Source organism: Panthera tigris, chromosome B2, assembly GCF_018350195.1.
Source record: "Panthera tigris isolate Pti1 chromosome B2, P.tigris_Pti1_mat1.1, whole genome shotgun sequence".
Lineage (NCBI taxonomy): Eukaryota > Metazoa > Chordata > Mammalia > Carnivora > Felidae > Panthera > Panthera tigris.
Window position 1 is genome coordinate 104,351,965 of NC_056664.1, and position 18,830 is coordinate 104,370,794.

The 18,830-nt window shown below is 38.1% G+C and overlaps 1 protein-coding gene across 2 annotated transcripts in view; it reads left to right on the top strand.

Annotated features, from left to right (window-relative positions):
• Positions 1-18,830, top strand: part of LOC102948899 (amine sulfotransferase-like) — a 52,720-nt gene that overhangs the window by 24,484 nt on the left and 9,406 nt on the right. For both annotated transcript variants that reach the window (XM_042985337.1, XM_007078697.3), the window contains one exon: positions 11,473-11,681. In XM_042985337.1, the coding sequence (XP_042841271.1) occupies positions 11,473-11,681 (209 nt within the window). The remainder of the gene's footprint in view (positions 1-11,472; positions 11,682-18,830) is intronic.

Here is an 18,830-nt window from a genome sequence, read left to right on the forward strand (position 1 = left end):
AAGAAAACCAAACCAGGAGGCATCACAATCCCAGACTTTAGCCTCTACTACAAAGCTGTAATCATCAAGAGAGCATGGTATTGGCACAAAAACAGACACATAGACCAATGGAATAGAATAGAAACCCCAAAAATAGACCCACAAAAGTATGGCCAACTCATCTTTGACAAAGCAGGAAAGAATATCCAATGGAAAAAAGAGTCTCTTTAACAAATGGTGCTGGGAGAACTGGACAGCAACATGCAGAAGAATGAAACTAGACCACTTTCTTACACCATTCACAAAAATAAACTCAAAATGGATAAAGGACCTGAATGTGAGACAGGAAACCATCAAAACCCTAGAGGAGAAAGCAGGAAAAGACCTCTCTGACCTCAGCCACAGCAATTTCTTACTTGACACATCCCCAAAGGCAAGGGAATGAAAAGCAAAAATGAACTATTGGGACCTCATCAAGATAAAAAGCTTCTGTACTGTAAAGGAAACAACCAACAAAACTAAAAGGCAACCAAAAGAATGGGAAAAGATAATTGCAAATGACACATTGGACAAAGGGCTAGTATCCAAAATCTATAAAGAGCTCACCAAGCTCCACACTCAAAAAACAAATAATCCAGTGAAGAAATGAGCAGAAAACATGAATAGACACTTCTCTAAAGAAGACATCCAGATGGCCAACAGGCACATGAAAAGATGCTCAGTGTCACTCCTCATCAGGGAAATACAAATCAAAACCACACTCAGATATCACCTCACGCCAGTCAGAGTGGCCAAAATGAACAAATCAGGAGACTATAGATGCTGGCGAGGATGTGGAGAAACGGGAACCCTCTTGCACTGTTGGTGGGAATGCAAACTGGTGCCGCCACTCTGGAAAACAGTGTGGAGGTTCCTCAAAAAATTAAATTAAAAATAGACCTACCCTATGACCCAGCAATAGCAATGCTAGGAATTTCCCCAAGGGATACAGGAGTACTGATGTATAGGGGCACTTGTACCCCAATGTTTATAGCAGCATTCTCAACAATAGCCAAATTGTGGAAAAAGCCTAAATGTCCATCAACTGATGAATGGATAAAGAAATTGTGGTTTATATACACAATGGAGTACTACATGGCAATGAGAAAGAACGAAATATGGCCCTTTGTAGCAATGTGGATGGAACTGGAGAGTGTGATGCTAAGTGAAATAAGCCATACAGAGAAAGACAGATACCATATGGTTTCACTCTTATGTGGATCCTGAGAAATATAACAGAAACCCATAGGGGAGGGGAAGGAAAAAAAATGAGGTTAGAGTGGGAGAGAGCCAAAGCATAAGAGACTGTTAAAAACTGAGAACAAACTGAGGGTTTATGGTGGGGTGGGAGGGAGGAAAGGGTAGGTGATGGGCATTGAAGAGGGCATCTTTTGGGATGAGCACTGGGTGTTGTATGGAAACCAATTTGACAGTAAATTTCATATATTAAAAAAAAAGAAAGAAGAACAAGTATTAACTCTTCTATAAATGTTTGGTAGAAATCCCCCTGTGAAGCCATCTGACCCTGGACTTTTGTTGGTTGGGAGATTTGTGGTTACTGTTTCAATTTCATTGTTGGTAATGAGTATGCTCAAGTTTTCTATTTCTGATTCAGTTTTGGTAGTTTGTGAGTTTCTAGGAACTTACCCATTTCTTCCAGATTGCCCAATTTGCTGGCATATGATTTTTCATAATATTCTCTTATAATTGTTTTTATTTCTGAGGTGTTGGTTGTGATCTTTCTCATTCCTGATTTTATTTATTTGATTCCTTTGTCTTTTCTTTCTGATAAGTCTGGCTGGACTTATCTGGGTTTATCAATTTTATTAACTTTCAAAGGATCAGGTGTTATTATCAGTTCCACTGTTTTTTATTGTTTCTTTGTTTGTTTCTATATAATTTATTTCTGCTCTAATCTTTATTATTTACTTTCTTCTGCTTGCTTTAGGCTTTATTTGTTGTTCTTTTTCTAGATTCTTTAGGCATAAACTTAGGCTGCATATGTGAGATTTTTCTTGCTTCTTGAAGTAGACCTGTGCATATACTTACATCATATGTCTGCTTGTGCTGCATCCCAAAGTTTTGGGGCCATGATGCTTTCATTTTCATTTGTTTCTATGTATTTGTAGAATTCCTTTCTTGGGGTGTCTTTGTGGCTCAGTCAGTTAATCGTCCAACTCTTGATTTTAGCTTAGGTCATTTTCTCATGGTTCATGAGATCGAGCCCTGCATTAGGCTGTGTGCTGACAGTGCAGAGCCTAATTGGGATTTTCTCTTTCCCTCTCTCTCTGCTCTTCCTCCACTTGGTCACACACATACACATGCATGAGCCTCTGTCTCTCAAAATAAATGAATAAACTTACTCAAATTTTTGTCCTTAATTTCCTGGTTGACCCATTGATTCTTTAGCAAGATGTTCTTTGACCTCCATGTATTTGTGGTCTTCCAAAATTTTTTCTTATGGTTGACTTCAACTTTCATAGCATTGTGGTCTGAAAATATGAATGGTATGATCTCAATCCTTTTGTACTTGTTGAGGTCTGATTTGTGACCTAGTATGTCATCTATATTGGAGAATGTCCAATGTGTGCTCAAAAAGAATGTGAATTCTGCTGCTTTTTGATAAAATGTTCTGAATGCATCTGTTTAAGTCCATATGTTCCAGTGTGTCACTGAAAGTTATTGTTTCCTTGTTGATTTTCTGCTTGGATGATCTGTCCATTGATCTAAGTGGGGTATTAAAGTCCTCTAGTATTATTGTATTATAATCAATGTGTTATTTATGTTTGTTATTAATTGTTTTATATATTTTGGAGTTTCCAACTTGGGGGCATAAATATTTATAATTGTTAGATCTTTTGTTGGATAGACCCTTTTGTTATGGTATAGAGCCCTTCTTCATCTCTTCTTACAGTCTTTGTTTTTCTGATATAAGTATTGCTACTCTGGCTTTCTTGTAACTTCTGTTTGCATAATGGATGGTTTTCAATCTGCAGGTTTCTTTAGGTCTAAAATGAGTCTCTTATAGGCAGCATAAAGATGGGTTTGTTTTTGCTGTTGTTGTTTTTAATTCAGTGTGACACCCTATTTCTTTTGACTGGAGCATTTAGTCAATTTACATTCAGAGTGATTACTGATAGATATAAATTTAGTGCCATTTTACTACATGCTACACTGTTGTATCTGAAAATTTTCTCTGGTCCTTACTAGTATTTGTTGCCTTTTGTCTTTCTTTCCCACTCAAAGAATCCCCCATTAATATATCTTGCAGCTCTGGTTTAGTGGTCAGAAACTCATTTACTTTCTGTTTGGGAAATTCTTTATCTCTCCTTTTGTTCTGAATACTGGATAGAGTATTCGTGGATGCATATTTTTTCCATTCAACACATTGAATATATCATGCCATTCCCTTCTGGGGTGCCAAGTTTTTATGGAGAGCTGTGCTACTAATTTTCTTTGTCTTCTCTTGTAAGATAAGGAATTCTTTTGTCTTGCTGCTTTTAGGATTTTTTCTTTATATTTTCCAAGTTTGACTATGATATTTGTTTTTAATTTTTTTAAATATTTATTTCCTTTAACAGAGAAAGATAGAGGTAGAGAGAGAGAGCGAGCACAAGCTCTGGGGAGGGGCAGAGAGAGAGAGAGGGAGAGAGAAACCCAAGCAGGCTCTGGGCTGGCAGTGCAGAGTCCCATGCGGGTTTGATCTCACAAACTGTGAGGTCATCACTTGAACTGAAATAAAGGAGTTGGATGCTTAACCAACTGAGCCACCCAGGCACCCCAACTATGATATGTCTTGGTGTTGGCCTGCTTTTGCTGATTTTTATGGAAGTTCTCTGTGCTTCCTAGATTTGGATATCTCTTTCCTTCCCCAGGTTAAGGAAGTTTTCAGCTATAATTTCCTCAAATAAACCTTTTGTTCCCCTTTCCTTCTCTTCTTCCTCTGAGGCTGCTATGATATGAATATTATTATAATTTATGGAGTTACTGAATTCCCTAAGTCTACATTCATGATCTAATATTTTTCTTTCCCTCTTCTTTTCAGCTTCAGTATTTTCCATAATTTTATGTTCTCTGTCACTTATTCATTCATCTGCTTCTTCCATCCTTATAGTCATTACAATCAGTTCGTTTCGAATCTTGGTTATGCATTTTTCATTTTTCCTTGACAAGTTTTTAGGTCTTTAATCTCTGTGGTAAGGAATTCCCTGCTGTCTTCTATGTTTTTCTCATGCCCAGCTGGTATCATTGTAATTATTGCTTTAAATTCTGGAACATGAATATTATATCTGTCTCAATGAGATCAGTGGCCATTAACTTTTCTCGTTCTATCTTTTAGGATGAATTCTCCTGTCTTGGCATTTTTAAATTTATTTTATTAACGTTGATTTATTTTTTTTGGGGGGGGTGGGGAGAGAGAGAATGAGAGAGAGAGAGAGAGAGAGAGAGAGAGAGAGAGAAAGAAAGAAAGAAAGAAAGAAAGAAAGAAAGAAAGAAAGAGAAAGAAGGAAAGAAAGAGGGAGTGGATAAAGAGAAGCTGAACACAGGTATTTGAACTTTTGAATCTCTGCAGAGATTTTTGCATCATACTGTTGAATCTCTGCAGAAATGTGGCATGATTGGTACCCGTCCCAAAGCTGTGATACCACCTGAAGACACAGTGTCTGTCAACTGGGAAAGGTGGAAGTATGTAAGCAACCTTTTTAGAGCTTCCTAACAGTGGATTTTCATTGAGTTTGAGCTCCAGCTGTGGTAATACGTAGGCACATGTGGTCGTGGTCCTCCCTGGGCAACACTGGAGGACTACAACCACCAATATGAAGGTAGTGGGAGGACCAGATGAGGTGCATACCACCTGCCCCTGCCAGCAAAGCATGTGTGCCAAAGAGTGATCTTGCTCACCATGTGCTGCTGATTAGCATGGATTATTATTTTTTTTAAATATAATTTATTGTCAAATTGTCTTCCATACAACACCCAGTGTTGTTGGCTCATCCCAGCAAGTGCCCTCCTAAATGCCCATCACCCACTTTCCCCTATCCCCCATCCCCCATCAACCCTCATTTTTTTCTCTGTATTTAAGAGTCTCTTATGGCTTGCTTCCCTCCCTCTCTGTAATTTTTTCCCCATTCCCCTTTCCCATGGTCTTCTGTTATGTTTCTCAAGATCGACATATGAATGAAAACATATGATATCTGTCTTTCTCTGACTGACTTATTTCGCTTAGCCTAGTACCCTCCAGTTCCATCCACATTGCTGAAAATGGCCAGATTTCATTCTTTCTCATTGCCAAGTAGTATCATGTTGTATATACATAAACCACATCTTCATTATCCATTCATCAGTTGATGAGCATTTAGGCTCTTTCCATAATTTGGCTATTGGTGAAAGTGCTTCTATAAACATTGGGGTACATGTGCCCCTATGCATCAGCACTCCTGTATCCCTTCGGTACATTCCTAGTAGTGCTATTTCTGGGTCATACAGTAGTTGATTTTTACTTTTTTGAGGAACCTCCACACTGTTTTCCAGAGTGGCTGCACCAGTTTGCATTCCTACCAGCAGTACAAGAAGGTTCCCGTTTCTCCACATCCTCGCCAGCATCTATAGTCTTCAATTTGATCATTTTAGCCGGTGTGAGGTGGTATCTCAGTGTGGCTTTGATTTGTATTTCCCTATGATGAGTGATGTTGAGCTTTGTTTCATGTCTCTGTTGGCCACTTCTTTGGAAAATTGTCTATTCATGTTTTCTGCCCATTTCTTCACTGGAGTATTTGTTTTTTTGAATGATGATTTTGTTAAATTCTTTATAGATTTTGGATACTAACACTTTATCCTATATGTCATTTCCAAATATCTTTTCCCATTCTCTCAGTTGCCTTTTAGTTTTGTTGATTGTTTCCTTTGTAGTGCAGAAGACTTTTATCTTGATGAGGTCCCAATAGTTCATTTTTGCTTTTAACTCCCTTGCCTTTGGAGATGTGTCAAGTAAAAAATTGCTGTGGCTGAGGTCAAGGAGGTTGTTGCCTGCTTTCTCCTCTAGGGTTTTGATGGTTTCCTATATCACATTTAGGTCTTTCATCCATTCTGAGTTTATTTTTGTGTATGGTGTAAGAAAGTGGTCTAGTTTCATTTTTCTGCATGTTGCTGTCCAGTTCTCCCAGCACCATTTGTTAAAGAGTCTTTTTTTCCATTGGATGCTGTTTCCTGCTTTGTCAAAGATGAGTTGTCCATACATTTGTGGGTTCAATTCTGGAGTCTCTATTCTACTCCATTGGTCTATGTGTCTGTTTTTGTGCCTATACCATACTGTCTTGATGATTGCAGCTTAGTAGTAGAGGCTAAGTCTAGAATTGTGATGCCTCCCACTTTGGTTTTCTTCTTCAATATTACTTTGGTTATTCGGGTTCTTTTGTGGTTCTATACAAATTTTAGGATTGTTTGTTCTAGCTTTGAGAAGAATGCTGGTACAATTTTTATTGGGATTGCATTGAATGTGAAGATTGTTTTGGGTCATATTGACATTTTAACAATGTTTATTCTTTCAATCCATGAGCATAGAATGTTTTTCCATTTCTTTGTGTCTTCTTCAACTTCCTTCATAAGCTTTCTATAGTTTTTAGCATATAAATCTTTTACATCTTTGGTTAGATTTATTCCTAGGTATTTTATGGCTTGTGGTGCAATGTAAATGAGATCAGTTTCTGTATTTCTATTTCTGCTGCTTCATTATTGGTGTATAAAAATGCAACTGATTTCTGTACAATGATTTTATACCCTCCGACTTTGCTGAATTCATGTATCGGTTCTACCAGATGGAGAACTTGTGGAGTCTGTCAGGTTTTCCATATACAGTATCATGTTGTCTGCAAAAAGTGAATGTTTGACTTTTTCTTTGCCAATTTTGATGCCTTTTATTTCTCTTTGTTGTCTGATTGCTGATGCTAGAACTTCCAACACTATGTTAAACAGCAGTGGTGAGAATGGACATGCCTGTCATGTTTCTGATCTCAGGCGGAAAGCTCTCAGTTTTTCCCCATTGAGGATGATATTAGCTGTGGGCTTTTCATAAATGGCTTTTATGATGTTTAAGTATGTTTCTTTTATCCTGAATTTCTTGAGATTTTTATTAAGAAAGGATGCTATATTTTGTCAAATGCTTTTTCTGCATCGATTGAGAGGATCATATGGTTCTTATCTTTTCTTTTATTAATGTGATGTATCACATTGATTGATTTGTGACTACTGAACCAGCCCTGCAGCCCAGGAATGAATCCCACTTGATCATGGTGAAGAATTCTTTTTATATGCTGTTGAATTTGATTTGCTAGTATCTTGTTGAGAATTTTTGCATCCATGTTGATCAGGGATATTGGTCTGTGATCCTCCTTTTTTTTTGGGTCTCTGTCTGGTTTGGGAATCAAAGTAATGCTGGCTTCATAGCATGAATCTAGAAGTTTTCCTTTCATTTCTATTTTTTGAAACAGCTTGAAAAGGATAGGTATTAACTCTGATTTAAATGTCTGGTAGAATTCTCCAGGGAAGCCACCTGGTCCAGGACTTTTATTTTTTGGGAGATTTTTGATAACTGATTCAATTTCTTCACTAGTTATGGTTCTGTTTAAATTTTCTATTTCTTCCCGTTTGAGTTTTGGAAGTGTGTGGGTATTAGGAATTTGTCCATTTCTTCCATGTTGTCCAGTTTGTTGGCATATAATTTTTCATAGTATTCTCTGATAATTGCTTGTATTCCTGAGGGATTGGTTATAATAAATCCATTTTCATTCGTGGTTTTATCTATTTGGGTCCTCTCTCTTTTCTTTTTGAGAACCCTGGCTAGAGATTTATCAATTTTGTTTATGTTTTCAAATAACCAACTCTTAGTTTCATTGATCTGTTCTACTTTTTTTCTGAATTCTATATTGTTTATTTCTGCTTTGATCTTTATTATTTGACTTTGTATGCTGGGTTTGGGATGTCTTTGTTCTTCTGCTTCTAGTTCCTTTAGGTGTGCTGTTAGATTTTGTATTTGGGGTCTTTCTTGTTTCTTGAGATAGGCCTGGGCTGCAATGTATTTTCCTCTTAGGACTGCCTTTGCTGCATCCCAAAGGGTTTGGATTGTTGTGTTTTCATTTTCATTTGTTTCCATATATTTTTAAATTTCTTCTCTAATTGCCTGGTTGACCCATTCGTTCTTTAGTAGGATGTTCTTTAACCTCCATGCTTTTGGAGGTTTTCCATACTTTTTCCTGTCGTTGATTTCAAATTTCATAGCACTGTGATCTGAAAGTGTGCATGGTATGATCTCAATTCTTTTATATTTATTGAGGGCTGTTTTGTGACCCAGTATGTGATGTATCTTGGAAGATGTTCTATGTGCACTCAAGAAGAATGTGTATTTTGATGCTTTGGGCTGAAAAGCTCTGTATATATCTGTCAAGTCCATCTGGCCCAGTGTATCATTCAGGGCCATTGCTTCTTTACTGATTTCCTGCCTAGATGATCTGTCCATTCATGTAAGTGGAGTATTAAAGTCCCCTGCAATTACCACATTCTTACCAATAAGACTGACTATGCTTCTGAGTAATTGGTTTATATATTTGGGTGTTTTCAAATTTGGTGCATAGACAGTTATGATTATTAGCTCTTCCTCATGGATAGGCCTTGTAGTTATTATATAATGCCCTTCTTCATCTCTTGGTACAGACTTTAATTTAAAGTCTAGTTTGTCTGATATAAGTATGGTTATTCCAGCTTTCTTTTGACTTCCAGTAGCATGATAGATAGTTCTCCATCCCCTCACTTTCAATCTGGTGTCCTCAGGTCTAAAATGGGTCTCTTGTAGACAGCAAATAGATGGGTCTTGTTTTTTTTTAATCCTTTCTGATACCCTATGTCTTTTGATTGGAGCATTTATTCCATTTACATTCAGTGTTATTATTGAAAAATACGGATTTAAAGTCATTGTGTTATCTGTAGGTTTCATGCTTGTAGTGATATCTCTGGTCCTTTGTGGTCGTTGCAACATTTCACTCACAGAGGACCCATAGGGTCTCTTGTAGGGTTGGTTTAGTGGTGATGAATTCCTTCAGTTTTTGTTTGTTTGGGAAAACCTTTTTCTCTCCTTCTACTCTGAATGATAGGCTTGGTGGATAAAGGATTCTTGGCTGCATATTTTTCCTGTTTATCACATTGAAGATTTCCTGCCATTCCTTTCTGGCCTGCCAAGTTTCAGTAGATAGGTCTGCTACTACCCTTATGTGTCTATCTTTGTATGTTAAAGCCCCGTTCATCCCTCGTTGCTTTCAGAATTCTCTCTTTATCCTTGTATTTTGCCAGTTTCACTATATGTCATGCAGAAGGTCAACCCAAGCTATGTCTAAAGGGAGTTCTCTGTGCCTCTTGATTTCAATGTCTGTTTCCTTCCCCAGATTGGGAAAGTTCTCAGCTATGATTTGTTCAAATACACCTTCAGCCCCTTTCTCTGTCTTTTTTTCTTCTGGAATTCCAATGATACAGGTATTGTTACATTTGACTGAATCACTTACTTCTGTAATTCTCTTGTGATCCTGGATTTTTTAAATCTCTCTTCTCAGCTACCTCTTTTTCCATAATTTTATCTTCTAATTCACCAGTTCCCCCCTTTGCCTCTTCAACCCGTGCTGTGGCCACCTCTGTTTTATTTTGTACCTCATTTATAGCATTTTAAAAAATTTATCATGACTATTTTTTAGTTCTTGGTCTCTGCAGCAATATATTCTCTGCTGTCTTCTGTGCTTTTTTCAAGCCCAGCGATTAATCTTATGACTATTATTCTAAATTCTTGTTCAGTTATATTGTTTATATCTGTTTTGGTCAATTTTTTAGCTGTCAGTTTTCCCTGGGAATTCTTTTGAGGAGAGTTCCTCCATTTCATTATTTTGGCTAATTATCTGTCCCTTATGAGTTTGAAAATCTTGTTATGTGCTCAGCATCTGTGAGCACTGCTATGTTAAAGGGGGGTCATACACTGTCTAGGACTTGGCCCTTCAGGAGGTGTTTTTTGGAGAGTGTTACTTGCACTCTGTTATTGTGACTTTGGTTATTTCATTTCCCTCCTCACAGTGATGTTTCGACCCTCCACCAGATGTGCTTTGATTTTTTCCTTGAAGTAGCCCTGGAAAGGAAAGCAAACAAACAGAAAACAAAAACACACAAAGACACAAACACATCAAACAAACAAACAAACAAATAAACAAAAACAATCCAAAAGCAAGAAAACAGAAACACCAGCTACAAGAACAGGGTATAGGTGGTGCTGATGGAAGAGCACATACAAGGAGAAAAATGACTGGGATGGGGAAAAAGAAAAAAATAAACATTGACCAGGAAGAGAAACTAAAAGTCTTAATCCAGAGAGAGAGAGAGAAAGGAAAATATAGAAGCAGTGAGGAAAAAGAAATGAAGATAAAGTTACCCAGACAGAAATTATGCAGGTGATTATTCCAGAGAAAGGGAAAGAAAAGTAAGAAGGAGGTGTAGAACAAGTATCAAGAGAATGGATTAAATGTCTGCTTGAACAAACCAATAACCAGAGTAACCAGCCTAGTGGAGGGAAGAGATAAGAAGGAGAAAAGGAAGGAAGAATATATCTATATAACAAGAATTGTCCTAGAATTAATCCAGGCAATGAGCAACACTGGTCTGGAGGAGGGGGCCATCGGGTTCCTCAGTGTCTATCCCTGCTCCAGTAGAATGCAGTGACCTATTGTGGAAGGCTGTGGCTTGGTATAGGCAGGTCCTGCCTCTACTGTGGGCCCAGGAGAGCTATCCCAGAGGCCCCACCTTGGGATGACACCCACTTATTCTGTGACAAACGTCCACTCTAATAGGAATTAAGAGAAACAATCATCATAAGAATTTTTTACATCCCACTTACAGTGAAAGGTCCAAATTGAGGCATCATCTTTTCCTTTCTGTCTCCATGTGGGTCACAGGGCCTCCTTTAGGGATTTATAATGAACACTATTTACTTAAGTGGACATCATGGACACAGTAGGAAACATGGTGATGGCGAAAAACATGGGAGGTGACTCCTTCAGTAAAATTCCTATTTCTTTGCTTCTATTACCTGATGTACTAGGAGTGGGGTTGTGGAAGGAAATCTAGAGGCAGGCATAGAAGATAGTTCAAAAGTCCCATACATGAAGCAGAAGAAAGCACAGAAGAGTCAAAAAATAAATTTGTGGGACAAATGCCCACAGAGTTTCAAATGGAGCATCTTCTTTAAAGGAAAAATAAAAGCAATATTTGTTTTCTTTCATCTATTCTGCATTTTTTAATATGAAAATTCTGTTCAGATGAAATTATCAGTATACTTATTATAATACCAAGCTCTGATAAAAACCTGATGGCACATCTATGCATTTTAGAGAAATTTGTGCATCATTGAAAATGAAATTATTTCTTTTACAGGAACCAGCTGGTTTCAGCAGTTATTAAGCTTGATTTATTTTGAAGAACATCGCAAAGGCATTGGGAATCTGGAAACAGTTGATCGAGTCCCCTTCTTCGAGTACAACTTTCGAAAAATGGATTTTGTTGAAAGACCATCTCCTCGTCTCTTCGCTACCCACCTCCCATACTACTTGGTTCCAAGGGGGCTGAAGAACAAAAAAGCAAAGGTAGGAAATAGACCATGGCTGCTGAAAAATAACTGCTCTTTTTTTATTGTTTCATTTCATTTCATTACATTGATACTGCACTCATCTAGCTGTTGGCAAATGTGGCATTTCACATACTTAAAGTTTCAATAGCCATTTGTGTTCTTATCTTACAGTATGAGATTTTTATCTTGCACCCTTTGTTTTCTGATTATATAAGTAATACATCTATTAAAAGATAAAAGAGTATATTTGTGTGTATTTAATGTAATGTATAGAATGTATTATAATATCATGTACATTATATATTATATATCCTTTAATTTTTTAATTAGCTGTATTACCAAGTATATATAAACTGCTAACAATTCCTTTTTCTTTTCTCTGTGTGCCCTCCTTGCTTCCTTTAGACACTTCCAAACTATTTTGCCCACTTTCTCTTCAAATGTACCTAGTTCATTGGAAGTCCTAGGAAAGTTCAGAGCAAATCATTTGTCTCTACTGAGTGATCAGTCACCTCCATCTATTGATAATTTCAGCTCTTGGCTCATTTTCTTCCTTTCTACCTCTTTTCCTGTCACTCATGGGATTATTTCAAAGTTGATGTGCATTGTCTCTGGCTGGCCAGACAGGAGTGAAGCCAAATTGCACCCAAAGGGTCAACATGAAGGAAGCACTCCTTGTCAGGGCCACACAAGTGCAGGATTTCCTCCTTCAGGTTGACCCATCAGGCTCTGCACTGTCCTCCCATACCCCTAGCCCTGCCAGGTCTCTCAGGGTTGACTTCAACTCCAGCAACTTTTTCTTCCACCAACTTCAGTAACCCTCTAAGACAACATATGTGTTATAAACTGCCTTTTTTAAATGACACTATTTGCTGTCTGATGGAATACATACTTACCTGTGTATTTATTGTCTGTGTTTCTGGCCAAAATGGAAATTCTTGAGAGAGATGGAGTTCGCAATGCATATGTACATTGAATAAATTATAAAAACGATCATCAGTAATTGCCCTAACATGAATCTTGACTTTAAGCACCTTGTTATCTGAGTGCTGTCTCCTTTTCCTCCTACTCCCTTCAGGTGTCCCTTGCAGGGGTGTATCGGCATCTTCAGGTCTCCAGTTCCCCTCTCCCTCCACTTCTTCCCTCTCACTCAACATTTGTCCATACAAGATATGTCCATACATATATTTAATTTCTCCTAACCCACCAATGACTCTATATTTCACATTCAAATCCCATTTGTCAAAATCTCTTCCTCCATTCAACTCTGTTATGATCAGCTGCCAACACCTAACTCTGATGAAACAAAGTTGTTGTATATTAGGACCTATGTTCATGAAAGTCCTAGTGTGATATGAAAAAACCAAAACACTTAAAAAGTGTGTCTTGTCTTTACATTTGTGGTCACAATTCTCACATTTTACTTTTTAAAAACTATTTTGCTTCCACCCTTCCCAAAATGACTCTTTGATGCTTTTTTCTGTTCTCAAAGCTCGACAGCATTCTGCTCACCTATCCCGGAAAAGGCTATCCAATAAACCATTCCCAGTAGATACCCTCCATATCCAAAGCCTCCGCTCACTGCCTTCCCTCCTTAAGAAGAAAAGGTGGAGTGTGTAGACACTTTCTATTCTTATTACATATCTGCCCCTCCACTCATGGTTTGAATCCCTTTTTGGATCAGCTTTCTCTATCCCACTGTTTCACAAATGGGAGACATTTTCGTTGCCAGAATATTGGCAATATTTGTAGGCATTTGTGGTTAGAGTGGTGATGGTGTTATTGTTAGTGGTTGAGGCCCAGGATGCTGATGTATGCCTTATGATGCTCAAGGTAGCCCCAACAACAAAGAGTTTTCTGAGAGTAATGTCCATGGTGCCACTGTTGAGAGACTTGCTCTATTCTCAAAGATTTTGCTTGAAAAATGTAACATTCATTTTTTCATTCATCACCGATTTCCTTTTGTTTAACTGGATCATTCTGTTTGACCCCAAATCAAGTTTTCATGTAGCACATTTTAACAATAAAACAAAACTTGTCTTTCTCCATTTCACTTTCAGCTACTTTCCTTCATTTACTGTTTGAGGTCAACTTAAAAGTATTTAGCCTCACTCTCCACTCTTTCATTGAATCCTGAATGTCAATGTCACTTTTTTTTTAATGTTTATTTTTGAGAGACAAAGAGACAGAGCACAAGCAGGGAGGGGCAGACAGAGAGAGGGAGACACAAAATTCAAAACAGGCTCCAGGCTCTGAGCTATCAACACAGTTCCCAATGTGGGGCTCCAACTCATGAACCGTGAGATCACGACTGGATGCTTAACTGACTGAGCCACCCAGGCACCCCTCAATGTCACTTATTTTTTATAATTTTCAAAAAGCAGGGATTATTTCTTGATCATTTTACTTGGCCTATTACTGACATCTGACATAATTGATCACTTTCTACTTCTTTAAACATTTTCTTTTCCTGCTGTTCCAGATAGGACATTTCTGGTATCAGCCTGTCTCAGTAGACACTTAGAGCATACTCTATCCAGCAACCAATTCCTCTCCTCATATTTCATGTCAGCGGAACTCTCATTTTGTTTGGGTTTGTATCCTCTGTGTGCTTTGGCCTGATAGTTTAATCCCCGGCTGGGGAGAGGGTACAATTTAGTTGGTCCAAAGCCTGGTTTTGGTACCAGGAATCTTGCAGTGATTTATTCAGATACAGGTAAGTGACAAGCTTATGAGCAATGACACAGGTAAGGAAGTTTCTTCTTCTTTCAGAAGTTTCATGTCTTCTCGGAGAAGGTTTCTTCACTCTTTAAAGAGACCATGGGGATGAAAAGTAGTAGCCATCTGGGACATGGAGGAGATTCAACAAGTCAGAGTAGAAAAGTGGGAGACTCTAAGTCCATGATAGCATCAAGATGATGAGTTAACCCAACCTGCTGTACTCACATCTTGGCCTTGGTGTTCTGTGAGAAAAGTTGATAACTTTACTATTTAGGAAATGTTATTTGAGTTTTTTTTTTTCAATATATGAAATTTGTTGTCAAATTGATTTCCATACAACACCCAGTGCTCATCCCAAAAGGTGCCCTCCTCAATACCCATCACCCACCCTCCCCTCCCTCCCACCCCCCATCAACCCTCAGTTTGTTCTCAGTTTTTAACAGTCTCTTATGCTTTGGCTCTCTCCCACTCTAACCTCTTTTTTTTTTCCTTCCCCTCCTCCTTGGGTTTCTGTTAAGTTTCACAGGATCCACATAAGAGTGAAACCATATGGTATCTGTCTTTCTCTGTATGGCTTATTTCACTTAGCATCACACTCTCCAGTTCCATCCACGTTGCTACAACGGGCCATATTTCATTCTTTCTCATTGCCATGTAGTACTCCATTGTGTATATAAACCACAATTTCTTTATCCATTCATCAGTTGATGGACATTTAGGCTCTTTCCATAATTTGGCTAGCGTTGAGAGTGCTGCTATAAACATTGGGGTACAAGTGCCCCTATGCATCAGTACTCCTGTATCCCTTGGGTAAATTCCTAGCAGTGCTATTGCTGGGTCATAGGGTAGGTCTATTTTTAATTTTCTGAGGAACCTCCACACTGCTTTCCAGAGTGGCAGCACCAATTTGCATTCCCACCAACAGTGCAAGAGGGTTCCCGTTTCTCCACATCCTCGCCAGCATCTATAGTCTCCTGATTTGTTCATTTTGGCCACTCTGATTGGCGTGAGGTGATATCTGAGTGTGGTTTTGATTTGTATCTCTGATAAGGAGTGACGTTGAGCATCTTTTCATGTGCCTGTTGGCCATCTGGATGTCTTCTTTAGAGAAGTGTCTATTCATGTTTTCTGCCCATTTCTTCACTGGGTTATTTGTGTTTCGGGTGTGGAGTTTGGTGAGCTCTTTATAGATTTTGGATACTAGCCCTTTGTCCAATATGTCATTTGCAAATATCTTTTCCCATTCCGTTGGTTGCCTTTTAGTTTTGTTGGTTGTTTCCTTTCCTGTGCAGAAGCTTTTTATCTTCATAAGGTCCTAGTAGTTCATTTTTGCTTTTAATTCCCTTGCCTTTGGAGATGTGTCGAGTAAGAGATTGCTACGGCTGAGGTCAGAGAGGTCTTTTCCTGCTTTCTCCTCTAGGGTTTTGATGGTTTCCTGTCTCACATTCAGGTCCTTTATCCATTTTGAGTTTATTTTTGTGAATGGTGTGAGAAAGTGGTCTAGTTTCAACCTTCTGCATGTTGCTGTCCAGTTCTCCCAGCACCATTTGTTAAAGAGACTGTCTTTTTTCCATTGGATATTCTTTCCTGCTTTGTCAAAGATGAGTTGGCCATACTTTTGTGGGTCCAGTTTTGGGGTTTCTATTCTATTCCATTGGTCTATGTGTCTGTTTTTGTGCCAATACCATGCTCTCTTGATGATTACAGCTTTGGAGTAGAGGCTAAAGTCTGGGATTGTGATGCCTCCTGCTTTGGTCTTCTTCTTCAAAATTACTTTGGCTATTCGGGGCCTTTTGTGGTTCCATATGAATTTTAGGATTGCTTGTTCTAGTTTCGAGAAGAATGCTGGTGCAATTTTGATTGGGATTGCATTGAATGTGTAGATAGCTTTGGGTAGTATTGACATTTTGACAATATTTATTCTTCCAATCCATGAGCAGGGAATGTCTTTCCATTTCTTTAAATCTTCTTCAATTATCTTCATAAGCTTTCTATAGTTTTCAGCATACAGATCTTTTACATCTTTGGTTAGATTTATTCCTAGGTATTTTATGCTTCTTGGTGCAATTGTGAATGGGATCAGTTTCTTCATTTGTCTTTCTGTTGCTTCATTGTTAGTGTATAAGAATGCAACTGATTTCTGTACATTGATTTTGTATCCTGCGACTTTGCTGAATTCATGTATCAGTTCTAGCAGACTTTTGGTGGAGTCTATCGGATTTTCCATGTATAATATCATGTCATCTGCAAAAAGCGAAAGCTTGACTTCATCTTTGCCAATTTTGATGCTTTGATTTCCTTTTGTGGTCTGATTGCTGATGCTAGAACTTCCAGCACTATGTTAAACAACAGCGGTGAGAGTGGGCATCTCTGTCGTGTTCCTGATCTCAGGGAAAAAGCTCTCAGTTTTTCCCCATTGAGGATGATGTTAGCTGTGGGCTTTTCATAAATGGCTTTTATGATGTTTAAGTATGTTCCTTCTATCCCGACTTTCTCAAGGGTTTTTATTAAGAAAGGGTGCTGGATTTTGTCAAAGACCTTTTCTGCATCGATTGACAGAATCATATGGTTCTTACCTTTTCTTTTATTAATGTGATGTATCACGTTGATTGATTCGCGAATGTTGAACCAGCCCTGCATCCCAGGAATGAATCCCACTTGATCATGGTGAAGAATTCTTTTTATATGCTGTTGAATTTGATTTGCTAGTATCTTATTGAGAATTTTTGCATCCATATTCATCAGGGATATTGGCCTGTAGTTCTCTTTTTTTACTGGGTCTCTGTCTGGTTTAGGAATCAAAGCAATACTGGCTTCATAGAATGAGTCTGGAAGTTTTCCTTCCCTTTCTATTTCTTGGAATAGCTTGAGAAGAATAGGTATTATCTCTGCTTTAAACGTCTGGTAGAACTCCCCTGGGAAGCCATCTGGTCCTGGACTCTTATTTGTGGGGAGATTTTTGATAACCGATTCAATTTCTTCGCTGGTTATGGGTCTGTTCAAGCTTTCTATTTCCTCCTGATTGAGTTTTGGAAGAGTGTGGGTGTTTAGAAATTTGTCCATTTCTTCCAGGTTGTCCAATTTGCTGGCATATAATTTTTCATAGTATTCCCTGATAATTGTTTGTATCTCTGAGGGATTGGTTGTAATCATTCCATTTTCATTCATGATTTTATCTATTTGGGTCATCTCCCTTTTCTTTTTGAGAAGCCTGGCTAGAGGTTTGTCAATTTTGTTTATTTTTTCAAAAAACCAACTCTTGGTTTCGTTGATCTGCTCTACAGTTTTTTTAGATTCTATATTGTTTATTTCTGCTCTGATCTTTATTATTTCTCTTCTTCTGCTGGGTTTAGGCTGCCTTTGCTGTTCTGCTTCTATTTCCTTTAGGTGTGCTGTTAGGTTTTGTATTTGGGATTTTTCTTGTTTCTTGAGATAGGCCTGGATTGCAATGTATTTTCCTCTCAGGACTGCCTTCGCTGCATCCCAAAGCGTTTGGATTGTTGTATTTTCATTTTCGTTTGTTTCCATATATATTTTAATTTCTTCTCTAATTGCCTGGTTGACCCACTCATTCGTTAGTAGGGTGTTCTTTAACCTCCATGCTTTTCGAGGTTTTCCAGACTTTTTCCTGTGGTTGATTTCAAGCTTCATAGCATTGTGGTCTGAAAGTATGCATGGTATAATTTCAATTTTTGTGTACTTATGAAGGGCTGTTTTGTGACCCAGTATGTGATCTATGTTGGAGAATGTTCCATGTGCACTCGAGAAGAAAGTATATTCTGTTGTTTTGGGATGCAGAGTTCTAAATATATCTGTCAAGTCCATCTGATCCAATGTGTCATTCAGGGCCCTTGTTTCTTTATTGACCATGTGTCTAGATGATCTATCCATTTCTGTAAGTGGAGTGTTAAAGTCCCCTGCAATTACCACATTCTTATCAATAAGGTTGCTTATGTTTATGAGTAATTGTTTTATATATATATGGGGGCTCCGGTATTCGGCGCATAGACATTTATAATTGTTAGTTCTTCCTGATGGATAGACCCTGTAATTATTATATAATGCCCTTCCTCATCTCTTGTTACAGCCTTTAATTTAAAGTCTAGTTTGTCTGATATAAGTATGGCTACTCCAGCTTTCTTTTGGCTTCCAGTAGCATGATAAATAGTTCTCCATCCCCTCACTCTCAATCTAAAGGTGTCCTCAGATCTAAAATGAGTCTCTTGTAGACAGCAAATAGATGGGTCTTGTTTTTTTATCCATTCTGATACCCTATGTCTTTTGGTTGGCGCATTTAATCCATTTACATTCAGTGTTATTATAGAAAGATATGGGTTTAGAGTCATTGTGATGTCTGTATGATTTATGCTTGTAGTGATGTCTCTGGTACTTTGTCTCACAGGATCGCCCTTAGGATCTCTTGTAGGGCTGGTTTAGTGGTGAT